Raw genomic sequence first — 15,781 nt, 5'->3', positions numbered from 1 at the left:
TGTGTGTCGGTTTACTTGACCGTCACAATCGTTTCCCAATCTCCATTTTGCATGAGTTACGCACACAAACACACATGCACACAGGGTGGTCCTGTCACTAGCCACAGGACTATTAATAACACACACACCCTCAGAGAGGAATTCTACTAGATACATATTGTTACTGTCAGTTTTTACCATATTTGTGATACTGTGAAAAAGTCAGAGACCCCTCATTTACTTTTTGTTCAGTCAAAACAGTCATTAAGTACGTATGTTTTTAGCAACAGGAAACATATATTTAATTGAAAATTCCCCAGATGCTACAGCAACTAGATATAATATCAAAATTGTTTGTGTTTAGTGTGTCCACTTTTTGCTTTTATTGCAGTTTCCATTCTTTTTAGGAGAGTTGCTTTCAGTTTTTCAATCTGCAAGGATTTTTTTTTTGCACTTTCTGCTGCTCACAAATCAGTCATAATGTTAAACTTACCACTCCATAAACACTCCAGCTTCAGTGTTTCAGGACAAATCTTCTTTTTTGTCTATTTCCTTTTCTTGACAACTACACATCCTTTCAGACTCATAATGTTAAGTTGTCTTCTCACAGCGGAAGGATGGCCAGGGTATTGCACGGTTGTTAGGAATCCCATTTTTTTTACATCTTTTAATAATTTCTTCAACTTCCTTTGACTTTCTCCTTCCTTATGTAAGTAAATATACCTAATCTTAGAAATATCTTATTTAGCCCTTTTAGAGGCACACAAGGAAGAAATTTACAGACCAGCTGAGGTGAGTTTGTGTAGTTTTTTGTGTAACAAGAGTAACTTGTTTGTTTTATTTAATTGTTTATGATTGGAAGGCTGGAAGAATTAAACTGGCAATAGGATGAATAAAAGCATTAAGAGGACAAATTAAATGCTGATAGATTTGACATTGTCCTTAGTGTTGTAAACCTTTGTATAATTTTCTGTTAAATATATGTCTTCTGTTTTTTCCTGACACTGAAAAATGAGCACAGCACTGTTATTTATTACACAGTCTGACACCAGCAGCAGCCTTTTACACACTTCACAATGACTGTTGCAATAGAAATGGTCCAGAATTCTTCAGAGTTAAATCTTGTTACATTAACCAACATTAAAGTTAAGGAAGTTTTTTCCTGCTACTGTAAAGTTACCATTTTAGGGACATAAGGTGTTACAAAAGCATCCAAGGACAGAAGTCCCATCTATTTCACTTACTTACATAAACTGACCACAAACCACAAATGCTCTGTTTACTTTTTTGCTGTTGCTGTTGTGGTGGTCATGCGAACCCACTGGAAATGTGTTAGCTAAGTCCGTTTATACAGCCGAAAGTGTCCAAACTGACAAACACAACAATTTTACTTGTATTCAGGCAACTTTTCAAGCCATCAGCCTCAAAAAGAAAAACACTCAGAAGATTTCAGTTCTTTTGCCTGCCTGTCCACCCTGTTTATGACAGGCTGTCATCTTCATAAAGTATTTAAACTGGTTCCATGGCCACTCAAAAGCGCCCTAACTGCCACTTTCAGTATCCACACATACATACACATCAGCCCAAATCTGTACCATGCGTAGGCCTCTATTGTGCTGAAACCATCTTAACGGAATAGTTCGATAAAAAAATCGAATTTGACCAAATGTAGCTGATCAGCCAAGACATCTTTGGTGTCTGAGGCTTGATTTTTTGGTTTTGCACTGGAGTTATGAGGTTAATGTAGCTAACAAGTAATGAAAGCTTACTCTGCATGGCCAGATGTGATTTCGTAATAAGAATGCATGTCTGGAGACAACTTGTTAAACTTTTCATGCTGGATTGTGGCAAAATCCACCACAAACAAAGGTATGCCCCTTTAAAGCCCACTCCCGAATTCTTCTAGTCCGTGCTTTTTAACGTCCAAAGTACAATCAATAACACAAGCAAAGAACGCTAGCCAGCAAATGGCTATTGTTGGCTGACAGAATTGTTTTTCCTTTATTTTTACCACATGTAACGTGCTAACTCATGTTACATCCATGAGCTAATGCTCAGCAATTTTATGAGCACAACTTGGCCTTCACTTGAGCATCACCTTAAGAGACTTTATTGGTTTGGAAATAAGTTTATCCCACCATCATAAGTCTACATTCTCAAACATATTCAGCCAAAAAATTCTCATAGTTGTCTAGCTAGCTAGCTGAGCTAGCTGGTAAATGATAATCATCGGCTAACATAGATGTTTTTTACTTATTTGACCTGCATGTATTGTATTAGCTTATGGTACATCCATGGGGCTAATGACTGGCTTGTTGTTTGTCAAACAATGTTGACGAGCGCACCATCGCCCTCTTCTTGAGCTCCACTTTTCATGAGATGTTGGATTGATTTAGAATTTTCACACTTAGTTTTGTCCCAGCCTAGTAAGTCTACGTTCCCACCCATATTTAGCCCAGAATGTCTCATGGTTGTCCCCAGATGTTCTCATTACGAGATCATACCTGGCCCTGTGACACTAATACTGCATCAATACATTGTGCCAACTGCATGTCTAAATCTTCTCACAATTGCTGGGAGTTTTATTAGGTTATTAAGTAACCTCAAACAGACTTGCCTGCATGATTTTTAACACAATATGATATATTGTTATCTTGAAAAATGGCCTGTTATCTTGAAAAACAGACAAACATAGCTAAGAAGAGTATTAGCAGCCATCTGAAGTCTGAAGTTTGTCTATACTTTGGCCTTCTAGCTCTGGTGCAAAACTAAGGCATGTCTTGACTAATCAGCTATGGTTAGAAGAATGTTCTGTACATTTAGTTATTTGGCCAATCTCTTCCTTTAAATTCCGTTCAACTGCAAAGTCCAAGACAACTGTTGTGTTTGTCAGTTGATCATAGACATGTTAAATTCTTCCGTTCCCACTGTGCATTAGGGGTGTGTCAAAAGTGTGGCATCATCACCAGCTGAAGGAAATTCCACAAAAGTGCAACAATCTAAGACACCAGACGAGATACAGACACGCAGGCCCAACGAACGCGCCAAGACGCTGATCATGAGCATTTGCCAAAGTGAGCGAATTGAAAACATAAATATTAGGAGGGAAGCAGACGCGAGGCCAAAGCAAGCACATCCCTCCACGAGAACACGGACCACCTCTCCCGACCGCACTCAGAAAGCAGGATATATTATGTTTGCTCTGAACTCCCTTAAAGACGCAGCAAAGCCTTTCGGCTCGTAAGTCATGTCTGCGTTGAATTATGAGCTCAGCAAAACAAAATCCCAAAAACATGCAGCTCCTTTTGCCCAGAGGACTCCCAATTCCACCTGGGTTTGGATTTGGAAATCCCAAAATGCATCTCTTTTGTGTTTTCCTTTTTTCTCTGATAATTTCCTTGTGTATTCTGTGAACCACAAGGGCAATGGTAAATAGCTCCTTCAAAGCCAATACAATACAGTACTAAATCAGAGCCTTGAGTTGGGGGCCCATTTTGGACTGTAGGTATTTTACAAATTGTATGAGGTACGGTTTTTGTGCAGGGTAATGTAATGGCAAAGAGCAAAACACCCAGCCATGCAATTATAAGAAATTTTAATTCGCCTTTTTCATGGAAAACCGAATGTCTCCTCCTCTTCTAAAATAAAGGGGATGATGTAGTATGTAAACATTGTTATAGTTTCAAAATGTACTGTTCACTCCCCAGTCCATACAGTCTGTATATGGAAACTAAACTTCAAAAACAGCCTGATTTGGATTCATTGTTTTTGTGATGTCATGTGAACCAACACATTTACATATATACAATTCAGGCTACTGCAGTTTAGCCCCACCCATTTACACTGAAGTTATCAGGAGTATTTCAGCCCAGACTACTTTTTAATGAGGCTCAACACAGGACAGCCAATCAGAATGTATACATTTATATATATTAGTGATGTAACAATTCATCAATCTGTATCGATGCATCGACCCAAATAGCAAACGATCCAGTGCACGCGCGTTCAAATATTATCTGCTTAATTCCTCTTTGTGCGCTACACTCCACTTAAGCTGTAGGGGGCAGCATGTTGCAGTCCGCCAAATATGTGCTTGTGTTTAACAGCTAACAATGCAGGAGCCATCAACCAGTCGTCCGAGCAGTAGCAGCGAGAAAACACTCTCCCGTTGGTTACAAGTCATGGGTGTGGAAACATTTAGGTTTTTGAAAAAATAACGGACAGACAAGACCTTTGCCGTTTGCAAAGAATGTAAGTGTGAATTAAGGTACGCGGGTAACACCACAAACTTGTCAGTTCACCTAAAATGGCGGCATGGTGTTGTTGAAGCCGATGGCTTGAACACGAGAGAGACTCCCGCACCCGCATCGCTGTTGACCACTTTTTTCCTCAAAAACTGAGTCACACTTCCAAAAGAGCATTGAGTCTGCAGCTTGCTGTTCCAAAAATCGCTCCAACATGTCGAATGAACTATTCCAGCGAGTTATCATGTCCTGTTTTAGCTTGTGCTCTGGAATTCCAAGTAACTTATGCTTCTCTTTTAAAACTGCAGTAGCCATCGTGCTGCGATAAAAAAAGTCACGACCCGTCTTACTCGCCCCAGGAGCCGTACTGCACCGGCACATTTCAAGCCTTTCTGTGTTGCTAGGTTAATGGTGTGCGCGAAGCATTTAATGTGCGGAGATAGATTTGCCTCTTGTCCGGCTATGGACATGTTGCTGGCATTGTCGGTCACAAAAGCAGGTTTTTTGTCTTGTAAATCCCACTCTTCATATGCTTCTCTCAGCACTGCCCCCATATTTACTCCCGTATGTGTGCCGTTCAAAACGCGTGTTTGAAGAACGTAATTCTTCATTTGCCAGTCAGCGTCAATGAAATGACAGGTTATGGTTACATACGCTTCGGGTGTACACGACGTCTAGCCATCTGTTGTGATTGCGACTCGCCCTGCATCCATTAGCTCGCGTTTAATGTCATCTTGTACTTCTTGATAGTTTAGGTATGCAGCTTTCACTTAAGTGTTGTCGAGCGGGAATGTTGTATTTCGGCTCCAGCGTGTGCAGAAGTTGAAAATGAAATAGGAGATGGCAGACGTAATACTCATCGCTCTTTTGGAATTAGTTAGGTCATTTCGCTTTTTTCTTACTTGAGTCATTTTTTTCAATAGTATCCTTGGTTAAAATGTCATTTACTACTACTAAACAATAGTAGTAAGCAAAGTAGCTTTGCTGCTGTAGGGATTTGCAGTAAAACTCCTCTTTGTTTAGCCTACCTCATTTCGCAATGTTAATTGCACTTGTTTACAGTATCTATTTACTGTTACGTTGTATTCTGCTTATGACAGCTGTATTTGACATTTAATAATAAAATGGTCAAATTATATTTTGTCTGTATTTGTGAGTTCATAGAAATATAACATTGTGTGGAATCACATCGAAACGAACCAGTACCGAACCGAATCGCAAATTAGTATCGAAAAGTATTGCATTGTTGGCTAAAAGAATCGATGTAAGATCGTATCATAATGAATCTTGCAATTTACTCCCCGGATATATATATATATATATATATATATATATATAGGTCTTAAAGGCACAGCAGCCAAAACAGCCTGTTTTACTATGCTGTAAAGGGTGTCAAAGTGGTAGCACGTTGATTAAGGCACCCATAGACAACAACAATGCACTGCCAATTTGTGTCTGGAGGATGACATCAATAAGATCTAATTGTCCACATACTGTAGGTTCAAATAAAGGCCCTAAACCAAGAATGTGAAATGCAAACTGTACTTTTTAAGGAACCCACTAATGACTTAACAGTAAGAGCACAAGATATAAATTCTGGAGAGGTGCAAAAAAGTAATACTCAAATTTCAATGGAAGCGGTGCAGAATGACTGTTTGGGACAGTTTAAGTTGGGACAACTTAAATAGGCATTCCGACCCTAAACTTTAATTTGATATTCATTGAGTTGTGTAATAATCTGTAGCACAGCATTGTATCCCTCAGCCTCATCGTTTGGAGAGAATTCACAAACTTGTTCCACTTTTGCATTTTCGTGCATCAGCAGTCTCTCACTACAACACCCAGCATGCATTGCGCAAATACTTCAAACACCTGTTGGGAACCCTTTTAAGACCAATAAAGGAATGCAGTAATGTTACAGGCTAACAAATACAGACATGATATTCTGCATCCTAGCAGTAATGATAGCTATCTGGCTTCCTTCTAGATTAGCCACCTAGCTGGAAAATAAACCAAAACAACAGACAGCTCAGTATCTACCCTAAAGCACTTGTAGCTTTTCCCACCTTCAAGACACACTATCTGAAAGGGGTTTTTCTAGTTTTTCAACTGGAAAATCCCATTCAGGACTATTGTAGCACCACTATAATTGGTGAGTGAGCATGTTTACAACAGATGTAGTGATGGTTAAATTGTTCATTTTGGAGCTTTGCTGTTAGAAAAGAAAGTTCACACTGAAAACTGGCCTTGTAGATGGCTTGTATATTTATGTCTCAGCTTCGAGCAATAGCTATCTCAGCTTATTCAAACTCTCAAAACCCTGCAGACTTGAGTCTTATGTTTTCTCTCTTGGCCTGGTAATGTGCTCATGTTCTCCAGTGGCTTCAATCGTTTGCCCCGAGACCCATTTGCAGTGAGTCAGTGCGGCATGCTTGCTGGCAGTGATCTCCCAGTGGGGTATTAGTAGGTGTCTAAGTTTCCATGTGGCCGTGCAAAGCCAAATCGGTGTCAGAACCAGCTTCCCAAAGCTGACCAGCAAGCCACCTGCTTCCGATTAACAACTCAAAGTGTTCAGCTCTCTCTGTCTCTCTCTCTCTCACTCACTCTCTCATTTCTTTCTCCATCTCTCTCTTTTTCTCTCTCCGCTTCATATGTTTGTTTTCATTTTTTGTGCTTTTTTTTCTCTTATATGGCTCCATTTTCTTTTCATATTGCGACAACGTTCAAGGATGACAGAGGAACATTTTTTTATGTCCATTTGCTAAATTTAATTTCCTGTTTTTGCATAATGTTCCTGCGCCACGATGCTCAAAGACTTTGGAATGGTGTCGGCCAACAGAAAGCACAGACCTCTGTGCATCTTTATGCATGATCGCAGTCTTGCTGAACTTACTGCAGTTACGCCATATAATGACAAGCAGTTGTTTGAGCAATTAAAAGTGGGGTTACCATTTGAGGAGATGGAGATGGACAGTAACTGACCAGATGGATCAATGCTGTTGTAACAGACCAAATAAGAATGTCTATCCTTTCATCATTGTCCCAGACCTTACTACTGCACACGTGTGTGCACACATATGCACTAAGGACTGCACTGAATTTAATGTCTGGCAGTGGAACGCTCCTTTGCTGGAGGGTTTCATGTCCACGCGGTTCTATGATGTCATCCTTTTACAGGATTCTTTCAGCGGCCTCGCGGTCCAGCGTCGGCACTGAGAAAACCACAGATGGTCCGCAGACTTGCGATCTCCAGCATGGCAGCCCAGATTTAGCAGGAAAGCTCTTCAAGGTTCTTGCTGGTCCACTGAACTAAAGCCCAAGCCAATAACAAGTCTCGGCGGACTTGGGCTGGAACAAAAGCAGGGAGATCAGGTCCAGTTTTTGTGGAGACAAGCTGTGATTTCTCAAAGCTTGCAACATGCATTGGGTTTATGCCTCTCGCCAACAACAGTTACCTTCGGCCTTCACTCTATAAAATAAAGGCAGTGTCATAGAAAAATCACTTTCGGTTCACTAAAGAGCCTTTCAATGGATAAATCCTTAAAAGGGTGCTTGCTATTGAAAGATTCTTTATGGAATCGAAATTGAGTAAATAAAGATGCCAACAGGTTTCTTTGGAATGATAGCTTACAAGGTTCCTTAACAACCTTACAATGAATAGCTCCTTAAAACGGGAATTACACTGATTTTCAAAATGTCTGCATTATTCAGTCATTGAAAGTGGTTTGATGTGAAATGCATCACTGTAGAGAAACCTACTGACTCTTTACAATTGTGGTGTCACCAGGGGCTGGAATTTTAACTCAAATAATCACTTTATTTACTATCCAAAACCACCAGTGCACCTACACATGTCTTCTAAGATTTTATATGTAATGCTGATATTGATACAATAGTAGTAAATCCAAAAGAAAAGTTTTTACCTGGCAAGTACCCCTAAGTTTTAGCTCAAAACCTTCTCAACACACGTCAAACAATGTCTCAGGCATCGAGCAGCATTTTCAACACATTTCATGTAATCGCTTTCTGTTGTCTGGTTCCCATGACCGCAACTGTGAACAATTCTGACTCAGTATGTTTCCTTAGTACAAAGTATTTCACATGAAAGCTGCCCTGAATGACTTTGTTTACATCTTAACAATTTAATCAAGCAGAAATTTTGGGTTCTCAATTAAAGACACATTGTTGTAAATGAGACGTGCATGTGTGAAGAGCATTTTTAAAGGCCTAAAGGAGAACCACACATCCAAGCCAAGCACTATTTAGGAAGCATTTAGGAAGCATTATTTTTAAGAGTGTAGCCCTGCATTAACTTTCAATCACTCACAAAACTGTTTACAAAAAAGGTGCTGCTGTACTTCAAGATTACGGCAGAACTTAGCCGAGGATTAATGCCAACCAGGAGTTTACAACGGCGGAAAAACATAAATCTGAGGACCAGCGTGCCTGAGGTCTATTTTTAGACCTCCAGACTGAGCTCAACACTGGTTTGACTGGGACAAACGCCAATTTTCTATTGATATAATCGCAGGCCCTTTAGAACCCTCCTGCCCGCCATGGACATGTTTGTGCACAGCGAGGGAGACTTCTGTTTTAGTTTGAGGGTTACCAAACGTCCTCTCGAATAAACAGGCCGATAAGGATCCTCGAGCCACATCCAAAAGTTTTGCAAGGATTTTGTTCGTTGAAGCCCGTCTGAGAGAATGCAGCTACATTTGGTTCTGAGAGCCTATTGCCTTCGGTCACCGGAGAAATCCTGTTCTTATGTATCAAGAGAAATTATTGTTCTTTTTCTTCCCTCTGATCTCTAGTGGAGGCTGACAGATACGGTCGCTGTATGGGATGAATTATAGTGCTTTGTGCCCTTTGCCAGACTGAGGGGCATAGCCTCAAATTTAGTGAGCACAAAGGCGCCTACTGGCCTGCTGACCCCAGGGCAGGAGGAGAAGAAAGGAGACAGGTTGAGCCAGGAACATGTGTTTAATGCCAGTGTCTGATCTTCTCTCTGTTTGGCACTGAAAGTGCGTACGCAGACTGAGTGCCGTTCATTAAATTACCTGTTTCTGGCCCGAGAACATACGCCAGCTCAGCAGCAAGCTTTGCTGGTGGTATTCACTCTGCTGAACGCTTTGGCAAACAGAATGAGTTCGCATCAGGTACATTTCTTATGAGGAACAGGTTCTAGCACAACACACAACCAGCAAATCTATAGGTGGTAAAAATGTGCAAAAGGTTTTATTCTTTTTAAACCACTTAAATACAGATTTACACTGAAAAATAAAGCATTGAATTTACTTGCTTCAACTTTGCATGTCGTTTTCAGTGCATTCTGTAACCAACTATGTACTACGTAATTATAAAAGAGGAACTGAATTTTGAGTGTACACATGGGTACTTGCAGATTAAGGGGTTAATAGCCATGCATTTGCACATCTGCATGCAATGACACAATGATATGATTTATATTTGGGCCTAGACATAAGGTTCTAGGAGAAACTTTTACTTGGTATAGAACCTTGATATTATTTGGAACTTCTTTAAACCTTAAAAAGGTTCATCACACTTGTACATTTACAAAGATGTTTCTTTATACCATAAAAAGTGAAACTGCACAAAAAGACATTTTAAATGTTTGAACTGATATATATTATAACATTATAATGTGTTTATCTACACTAAAAATTGGCTTTGCATTGTTTCATTCAAAGTGTTTATTTGAACTGAATTAAACCAGTTAAATTGCTTGTTGCCACATTGTCATTTTTTAAGCTGATCAGACAAACCACTTTTACAGTGTGGAATCCTCCACTGGTTTCTTTAGGGTACCAGAATGGGTTCAACACTTCAAAGAACCCTTTCTTTTTAAGAGTGTAAGCTAAGAAAGTTTCAAAACCTTCAAACAACACTTCTTTATTTCTCACCAATGTCTACAGAGAAGCCATTACCTCAAGCTATCTCTCAAGTACAAACAACTGAGTCAGTATTCAATAATGCCTATATTTGGTAACTGCTGACTAATATGTAGTTATAAGAGAGAGGATCTAAATTGTGGGTCCACATATGAGCACTGGCAGTTTAAGAGGTTTTAATGGTCATACTGAAAGTCATAATGAAGACTAATATACACTATATCTTTAGTAATGAGCATTTTACATTGGCCATGTCATGAAACAAACATCATGAAAGTTGTTGCTTAAAGAATACAATGAGACAAACCAGATGAAATAAGATGTGAAGGTATTATTACTATGTGAAAGTTCAATCAGCAGACAAGGATCTGTGTAGGAGGAGTCAAAAGTGCAAGGAAGTAATCAGGAGATTAGACCGAAGTGTGAAGACTATACTTACACAAGGCCTCTAAGCAGAGAGGAAATAAGAAAGAACATATTAAAACTTTCTCCTATTAGAGTGGAGAGAATCAAACATCTGTGGTTCTGTTTAAAATGTTACCTTTTCCCAGGAATTAGCTGTATCGTCACATACACAATTCTAGATTTATCTCCACAGACAGAAATACAATAGTTTGAGGGGTTTCTAATGGAAAAATTCACAAAAATCTGCACTGAGACTTAAACAACATCATTCCAATTGTTCTGTTGTGAAACCAGAGTGGTGTTGATATGTGCTATAGAGAAACCCACTGGCTCAGACTTTCTTTACAGTGGTGGTGGTAGGGACAATGTCTAGAACCCAGCTATAGCCATTTTATTACAATCCAAGATGACCAGTGAACCTACATGCATCTTTAGTTTTTACATGTAATGTTTAAATATAACAAAATAATTATATATCAGGAAAAAAGGAAAAATGTTTTCTTTTAGTATTATTTAGTCTCGCAATACTCTGCATGTACCTCCCCACCATGAATGGAGTTAAAAAATATTTTATAATAAAATTGAAAAAAAAAAAGTATCTCCAGTTTTTATTTTATTTGTCTACATCATTTGAGCACAACAGCTAGCCTTTACATTGTGCTTGAAATTAATAATGAATGAACCAACAAAAACGCACCAGATTTGCTTGGAAAAAAAATCTCAAAACCACTGCAAAACAATGTTCAGGTATCATTCAATGTATTCATAACCATTTTATGTGAAAGCTTATTGTGAGGGATCTTTTATAGGAGTGAACCCCTTAAAATCTCAGAAGAATTCCCCTTTAAATTCCCGAGATTTGGTTTTTGCACCATGAACAACCACTTAGACAAACACCACCACTTGAAATCATAACTTAAATCTCAGCATTGCGTGCAAAACCAAGCCCTAGGAACTGGAATGTTCTCTTGGTCACCACGCAGCTCTCCAAATAATAAAGGCGCCCCCATATGCCGGTTCATGGGAAGCTTACTTTGGTATCCCTTACCAGACTCGTACCTGCAGCTTAGATACTGACACAGTTCAGTCCAAGGCTGAGCGTACGTCCTCTACGCTGGCAGCAATTCAGTGGCTTTTATAGCTAGTCAGTGGACTGTGGCAGCAGCCTTCAGTCTCCCTTTCGGGTCCTATTCATGCACACCCACTCACTGTGATGGAACACACCCACAGCTGCCCCCATCACAGCTTTACATTTTAGCATACGGTTACAAGCCCAGTGCAGCGAAGAGGAACCTGATTCTAGACTGCCACACGTCTGAGATCTGCTGGTGACAGGGGTAAATGTAAAAGAGGCTCCCTCAGTTCACAGTTTAATGCACGAGAATGATGATGGGAAAGCTTTTGTTAAATAAGAAAAGGCAAGTCTGAGGGTGGTCCGCCTTGGCTGACTAATATGCAGCACATGCTGGATCCCATCAATGATATACGCTCTTAAAAATAAAGGTTCCTAAATGGTTCTTGGCTTGGATGCAGGGTTCTAGGAGTACATCTAATTGGCGTAAAAGCTTTATGCAGAGGATCTTTAAACTTTAAAAATGGAATTTACAGGTTTTTTCAACATTTCTGAATGTAAACAAAGCCATACAGAGTGGTTTGAAATGAAACAATCAGATTTCTCTTCAGTGGTGATAAGAATCAGGGGTAGCAATGTCTACAACACAAATATTGCAACATTATTTTTTTTTATCCCATGACCAGTGAACTTGTTGATGAGGATAAAATATAATAAATCTAAATAAAAAATTAAGCTTTACTTTTTTTTACTATTTTGCCTAACACTCCATCTTTTAAAAGCACACAGGCCAAAGTTTATCTCAAAATTCTCATACAAAAATGTCTCAGGCATCAATCTGCGTATTAATGACCGTTTCTTGTAATAACTTTCTACTAGGGAGCTTTTAGAGGCGTTAAACACTTCAGACATCTGGTTCCTATCACCACCACTGTGAACAATTCAGACTCTAACTTTCTCTAGAAGGGAGAATTTCACAAACCACTCTGAACGACTTTATTTACATCTTAATCATTTAATTACATGGACATTTTGATAAAAATCAATGGAATAATAAGAATAATAAGGTTCTCATTTCACTTACAAAAATGTTTCTTTCGAGAACTGTCCATTGAGAGGTTCTTCAGGGAACCAAAAGTGTTTGCTCTATATCACTCTGAGGAACCCCTTTTAGCACCTTTATTTTTTAAGAGTACAAAACTTCTAATTTCTCACCAGCATCTACATTGAGACCAATAATAGTCAATCAAGTCTGAATAACACTAAAGATGTTATTTGCCATAAACCTTCAAAGATTCCTCCTCTTGCACTTGTAAATATTATTTCTCGGCTTAACCTTTTTTTTTCACCACAATTTATTTGGCTCAAAGTAGCAGTTTGTCTTCCACACGCCAAAAAAATGTTAGCAAAACTGATCTAATCTCCGCTTCGATCTGATAAAGACACCTGCCTTGGAATAACACGACATGCATGACTTCAGTGAAAACCTCTGCCAGACTTCAACAAGTCCAACAGCTGCTATTGTTGGATTAAACTTCCTTCTTCCTTTTTTTTCTGTGCACCATCATGTTTTATGGTATGGTGGGACAATAAAAATGTGGAGCGTGTTGGATAATCCTGATTCAGCTTTATAACACTGGCTGAATGGGATGCGCCTGTGTAGCCAACAGTGCAGTTCACTGACAGAGTATGCAGAGCTGTAAACGTCCATTTGTAACGCTTATTTTGTAACTGGGATTAAGCTGTTTTTCTGTTGGTGAAATAAAGGTTTTGTCAAGAGCAAATTCTTTAAATTCTAAATGGAAAAGGAGGCCTGTTACTTCCTTTATTACTGTTTATCATTTGGTCTGATGCTCGTAAAGATATTGACTGACTTGCAAGCTTAATGCTGAATTTTCTACAGATTGGAAAGGAAGATTTTAGATATTTTGAGGCCGTTATTTAGTGATTTGAAGCTGCAGTGAAATATAATTTACCTTTTTTTACTTTTTATTTATTTATTTGGAGTTTAAAAACAGCTCAGTACATTTTTGCCAAATTGGTAGTGAGATGGCTCTACCTTTAAATAGACTATAGAAAAGTTGTTTTTTCAAGGGTTCTTTAGTAAAGGCAATGGTTCTATTTAGAACAATGAGTTCTATAAGCTTAAATGCTTCTTTGCATGGTGAAATGGTTCTTCAGACTAATGAAGATTGTGTTATATATGCTTCTATATAGCACCAAAAAGGCTTCTGCTATTGTTATGATGTCAAGTTTGTAACAGTAGAAGAACCCTTTTTGGTGCAATGTAGAACCATATGCTACACATTCTCCATCAACCTGAGGAACCATTCTACTACGCAAAGAACCATAGTCTTTCTATATACAACTCATGGTTCTAATTCTAGTCATTGCCTTTATTAAAGAACCCTTGAAGAACCATTTTTAAGTGTGTAGTGTATTAACATTTGGATGTGGTTCACTGTTTGTAGAGCATCGCTTGTGCGCTCTGAGATGGTTCGCCATCGTTTTGCCAAATGCGCGCGTTTAAAACGCCCTTAAACAGAAGTTAAACATGTTTTCTTTTAAACGGGGCACCAACAGACCCCAAGCAGCCCAGCCCAACCCAGCCGTCCCGCACCAGGACCCCGGCCAGCAGGTGCACAGTCTACTCACCCACGCACTCGTTGGCCTCTCTGGCGGTGGCGCGCTGCCACGGCCGGTCGTAGTGGAAGGGCTTGCAGCGGTCGCACTCGGCGCCCGCCGTGTTGTGCTTGCACTCGCACACCAGGCCGCCGCCGTCGCGGTCCCTCACGCACTTGGACGCGTGCCCGTTGCACTTGCAGCGGCCGCCCACCTGCAGGTCGGACACGGCGTAGAAGTAGGAGTCGCGCGCCAGCTCCGAGTCGTCCTCGTTCTCGTCGCCGAACGTGTGCAGGCGGCTGAAGGTCACGCGCACGTCCGTGGCCGTCACCCAGTCCTGCAGCACGGGCGAGTTGTCGAAGTCGTGCGCCGACGGGCGCCCGTCCAGCGTGCTGAAGGCGATGAGACCGCCGGCCAGCGGCCGCATGTCCGTGTGCGAGTCCGTGCACACGGCCTCCTGCTCGTTCTGCTTGGTGATGGCCGCGCGGCTCGGCCGGTTGTACATTTTCTTGCACTGCGTGGAGTAGAACTGGAAGGGCACCCAGGTCTTGCCGTAGTCCATGGACTTGTAGATGGCCATAGACTCGGGCCGCGGCGAGCAGAACTGCAGGCTCACGTAGGTCACCTCGAACTTCTTGCCCAGCGAGAGCGTGAGCGTGACGTTCTGCGGGTGCTGCACGTAGCTCTCCGACTGCCAGCACGTGAGGTTGTGCGGGTTGTTCAAGTCCGTCAGGTAGGCGGCCGGGTGCGCCTTCTTGGGGTCCGCCGCGTCGCACGTGTGGCACTCGCGCGAGCGCTCCTCGCCGCGCTCCGTCACCACGCAGTAGCGCGCCGCCGGGCTGCCGCACGTGCTCGAGGCGCGCACCTCCTTGCCGAACGCCGCGTTCACGAAGTCCGGGATGCAGCGGCGCGGCCGCCCGTTCTCGTCGTAGCACGGGTCCGGAGGGGACGACTGGGCGGCGAACACGCTCGCGCCGCCGTACGCGTGGCCGTAGCCGCTGCTGCCTCCGCCTCCGCCGCCGCCGCTGCGCGCGCCCTCCGCCAGCAGCGCGGCGAGCGCGAGGAGCAGCGCGATCCCGCCCGCGAGAAGAAGCCCCCTCAGCATCGCCGGGAACCGAACAGGGGCGAGTAGAGGTGGTGCGCTTGGATGCTGGAGGTGAGATGGGGGGCAAATGAAACACAAACTCTCTCCACGAGCGCTGGAATAAGAACTTTTCTAGGTGCGCGCGCACTCAAAACTTAAGTCAAAAGCGCACTCGTCCCTCTGCAGCGCGTGTACGCTGCATGTGTAGATAGATGGGGGGAAAAACCACGCGCGAGAAAGTTTGTTTGAAACTCGTATGAGGATGAGCAGGTCTGAGTCACAGCTCTGCGGTGAAAACGCGCCGCCAGCCAAACCCGTGTGAGAGACCCGTATGTAGCTTAATAGAGCGCGTGAGGAATCTGCTGAAGAGGAGACGCGCGCGGAAAAGCTCAGAGAAGCACCTCAGAGAGCTCGGCTCGGCCAGGCGGAGTGCTGCTGTGTCTTCAACACAAATTACAGGCTGCTC

At 41.7% G+C, this 15,781-nt stretch overlaps 1 protein-coding gene across 1 annotated transcript in view; it reads right to left on the bottom strand.

The window, feature by feature from the left end:
- Nucleotides 1-15,336, bottom strand: part of ntn1b (netrin 1b) — a 79,817-nt gene extending 64,481 nt beyond the window's left edge. The window contains exon 1 of the mRNA XM_036590494.1: nt 14,265-15,336. Within this exon, the coding sequence (XP_036446387.1) occupies nt 14,265-15,336 (1,072 nt within the window). The remainder of the gene's footprint in view (nt 1-14,264) is intronic.
- Between the last annotated feature and the right edge of the window lie 445 nt (nt 15,337-15,781).

Source organism: Colossoma macropomum, unplaced genomic scaffold (assembly GCF_904425465.1).
Source record: "Colossoma macropomum unplaced genomic scaffold, Colossoma_macropomum, whole genome shotgun sequence".
NCBI classification, from domain to species: domain Eukaryota; kingdom Metazoa; phylum Chordata; class Actinopteri; order Characiformes; family Serrasalmidae; genus Colossoma; species Colossoma macropomum.
The sequence above is the reverse complement of the archived record's forward strand: the minus strand, read 5'-3'. Positions and strand labels throughout refer to the sequence as shown.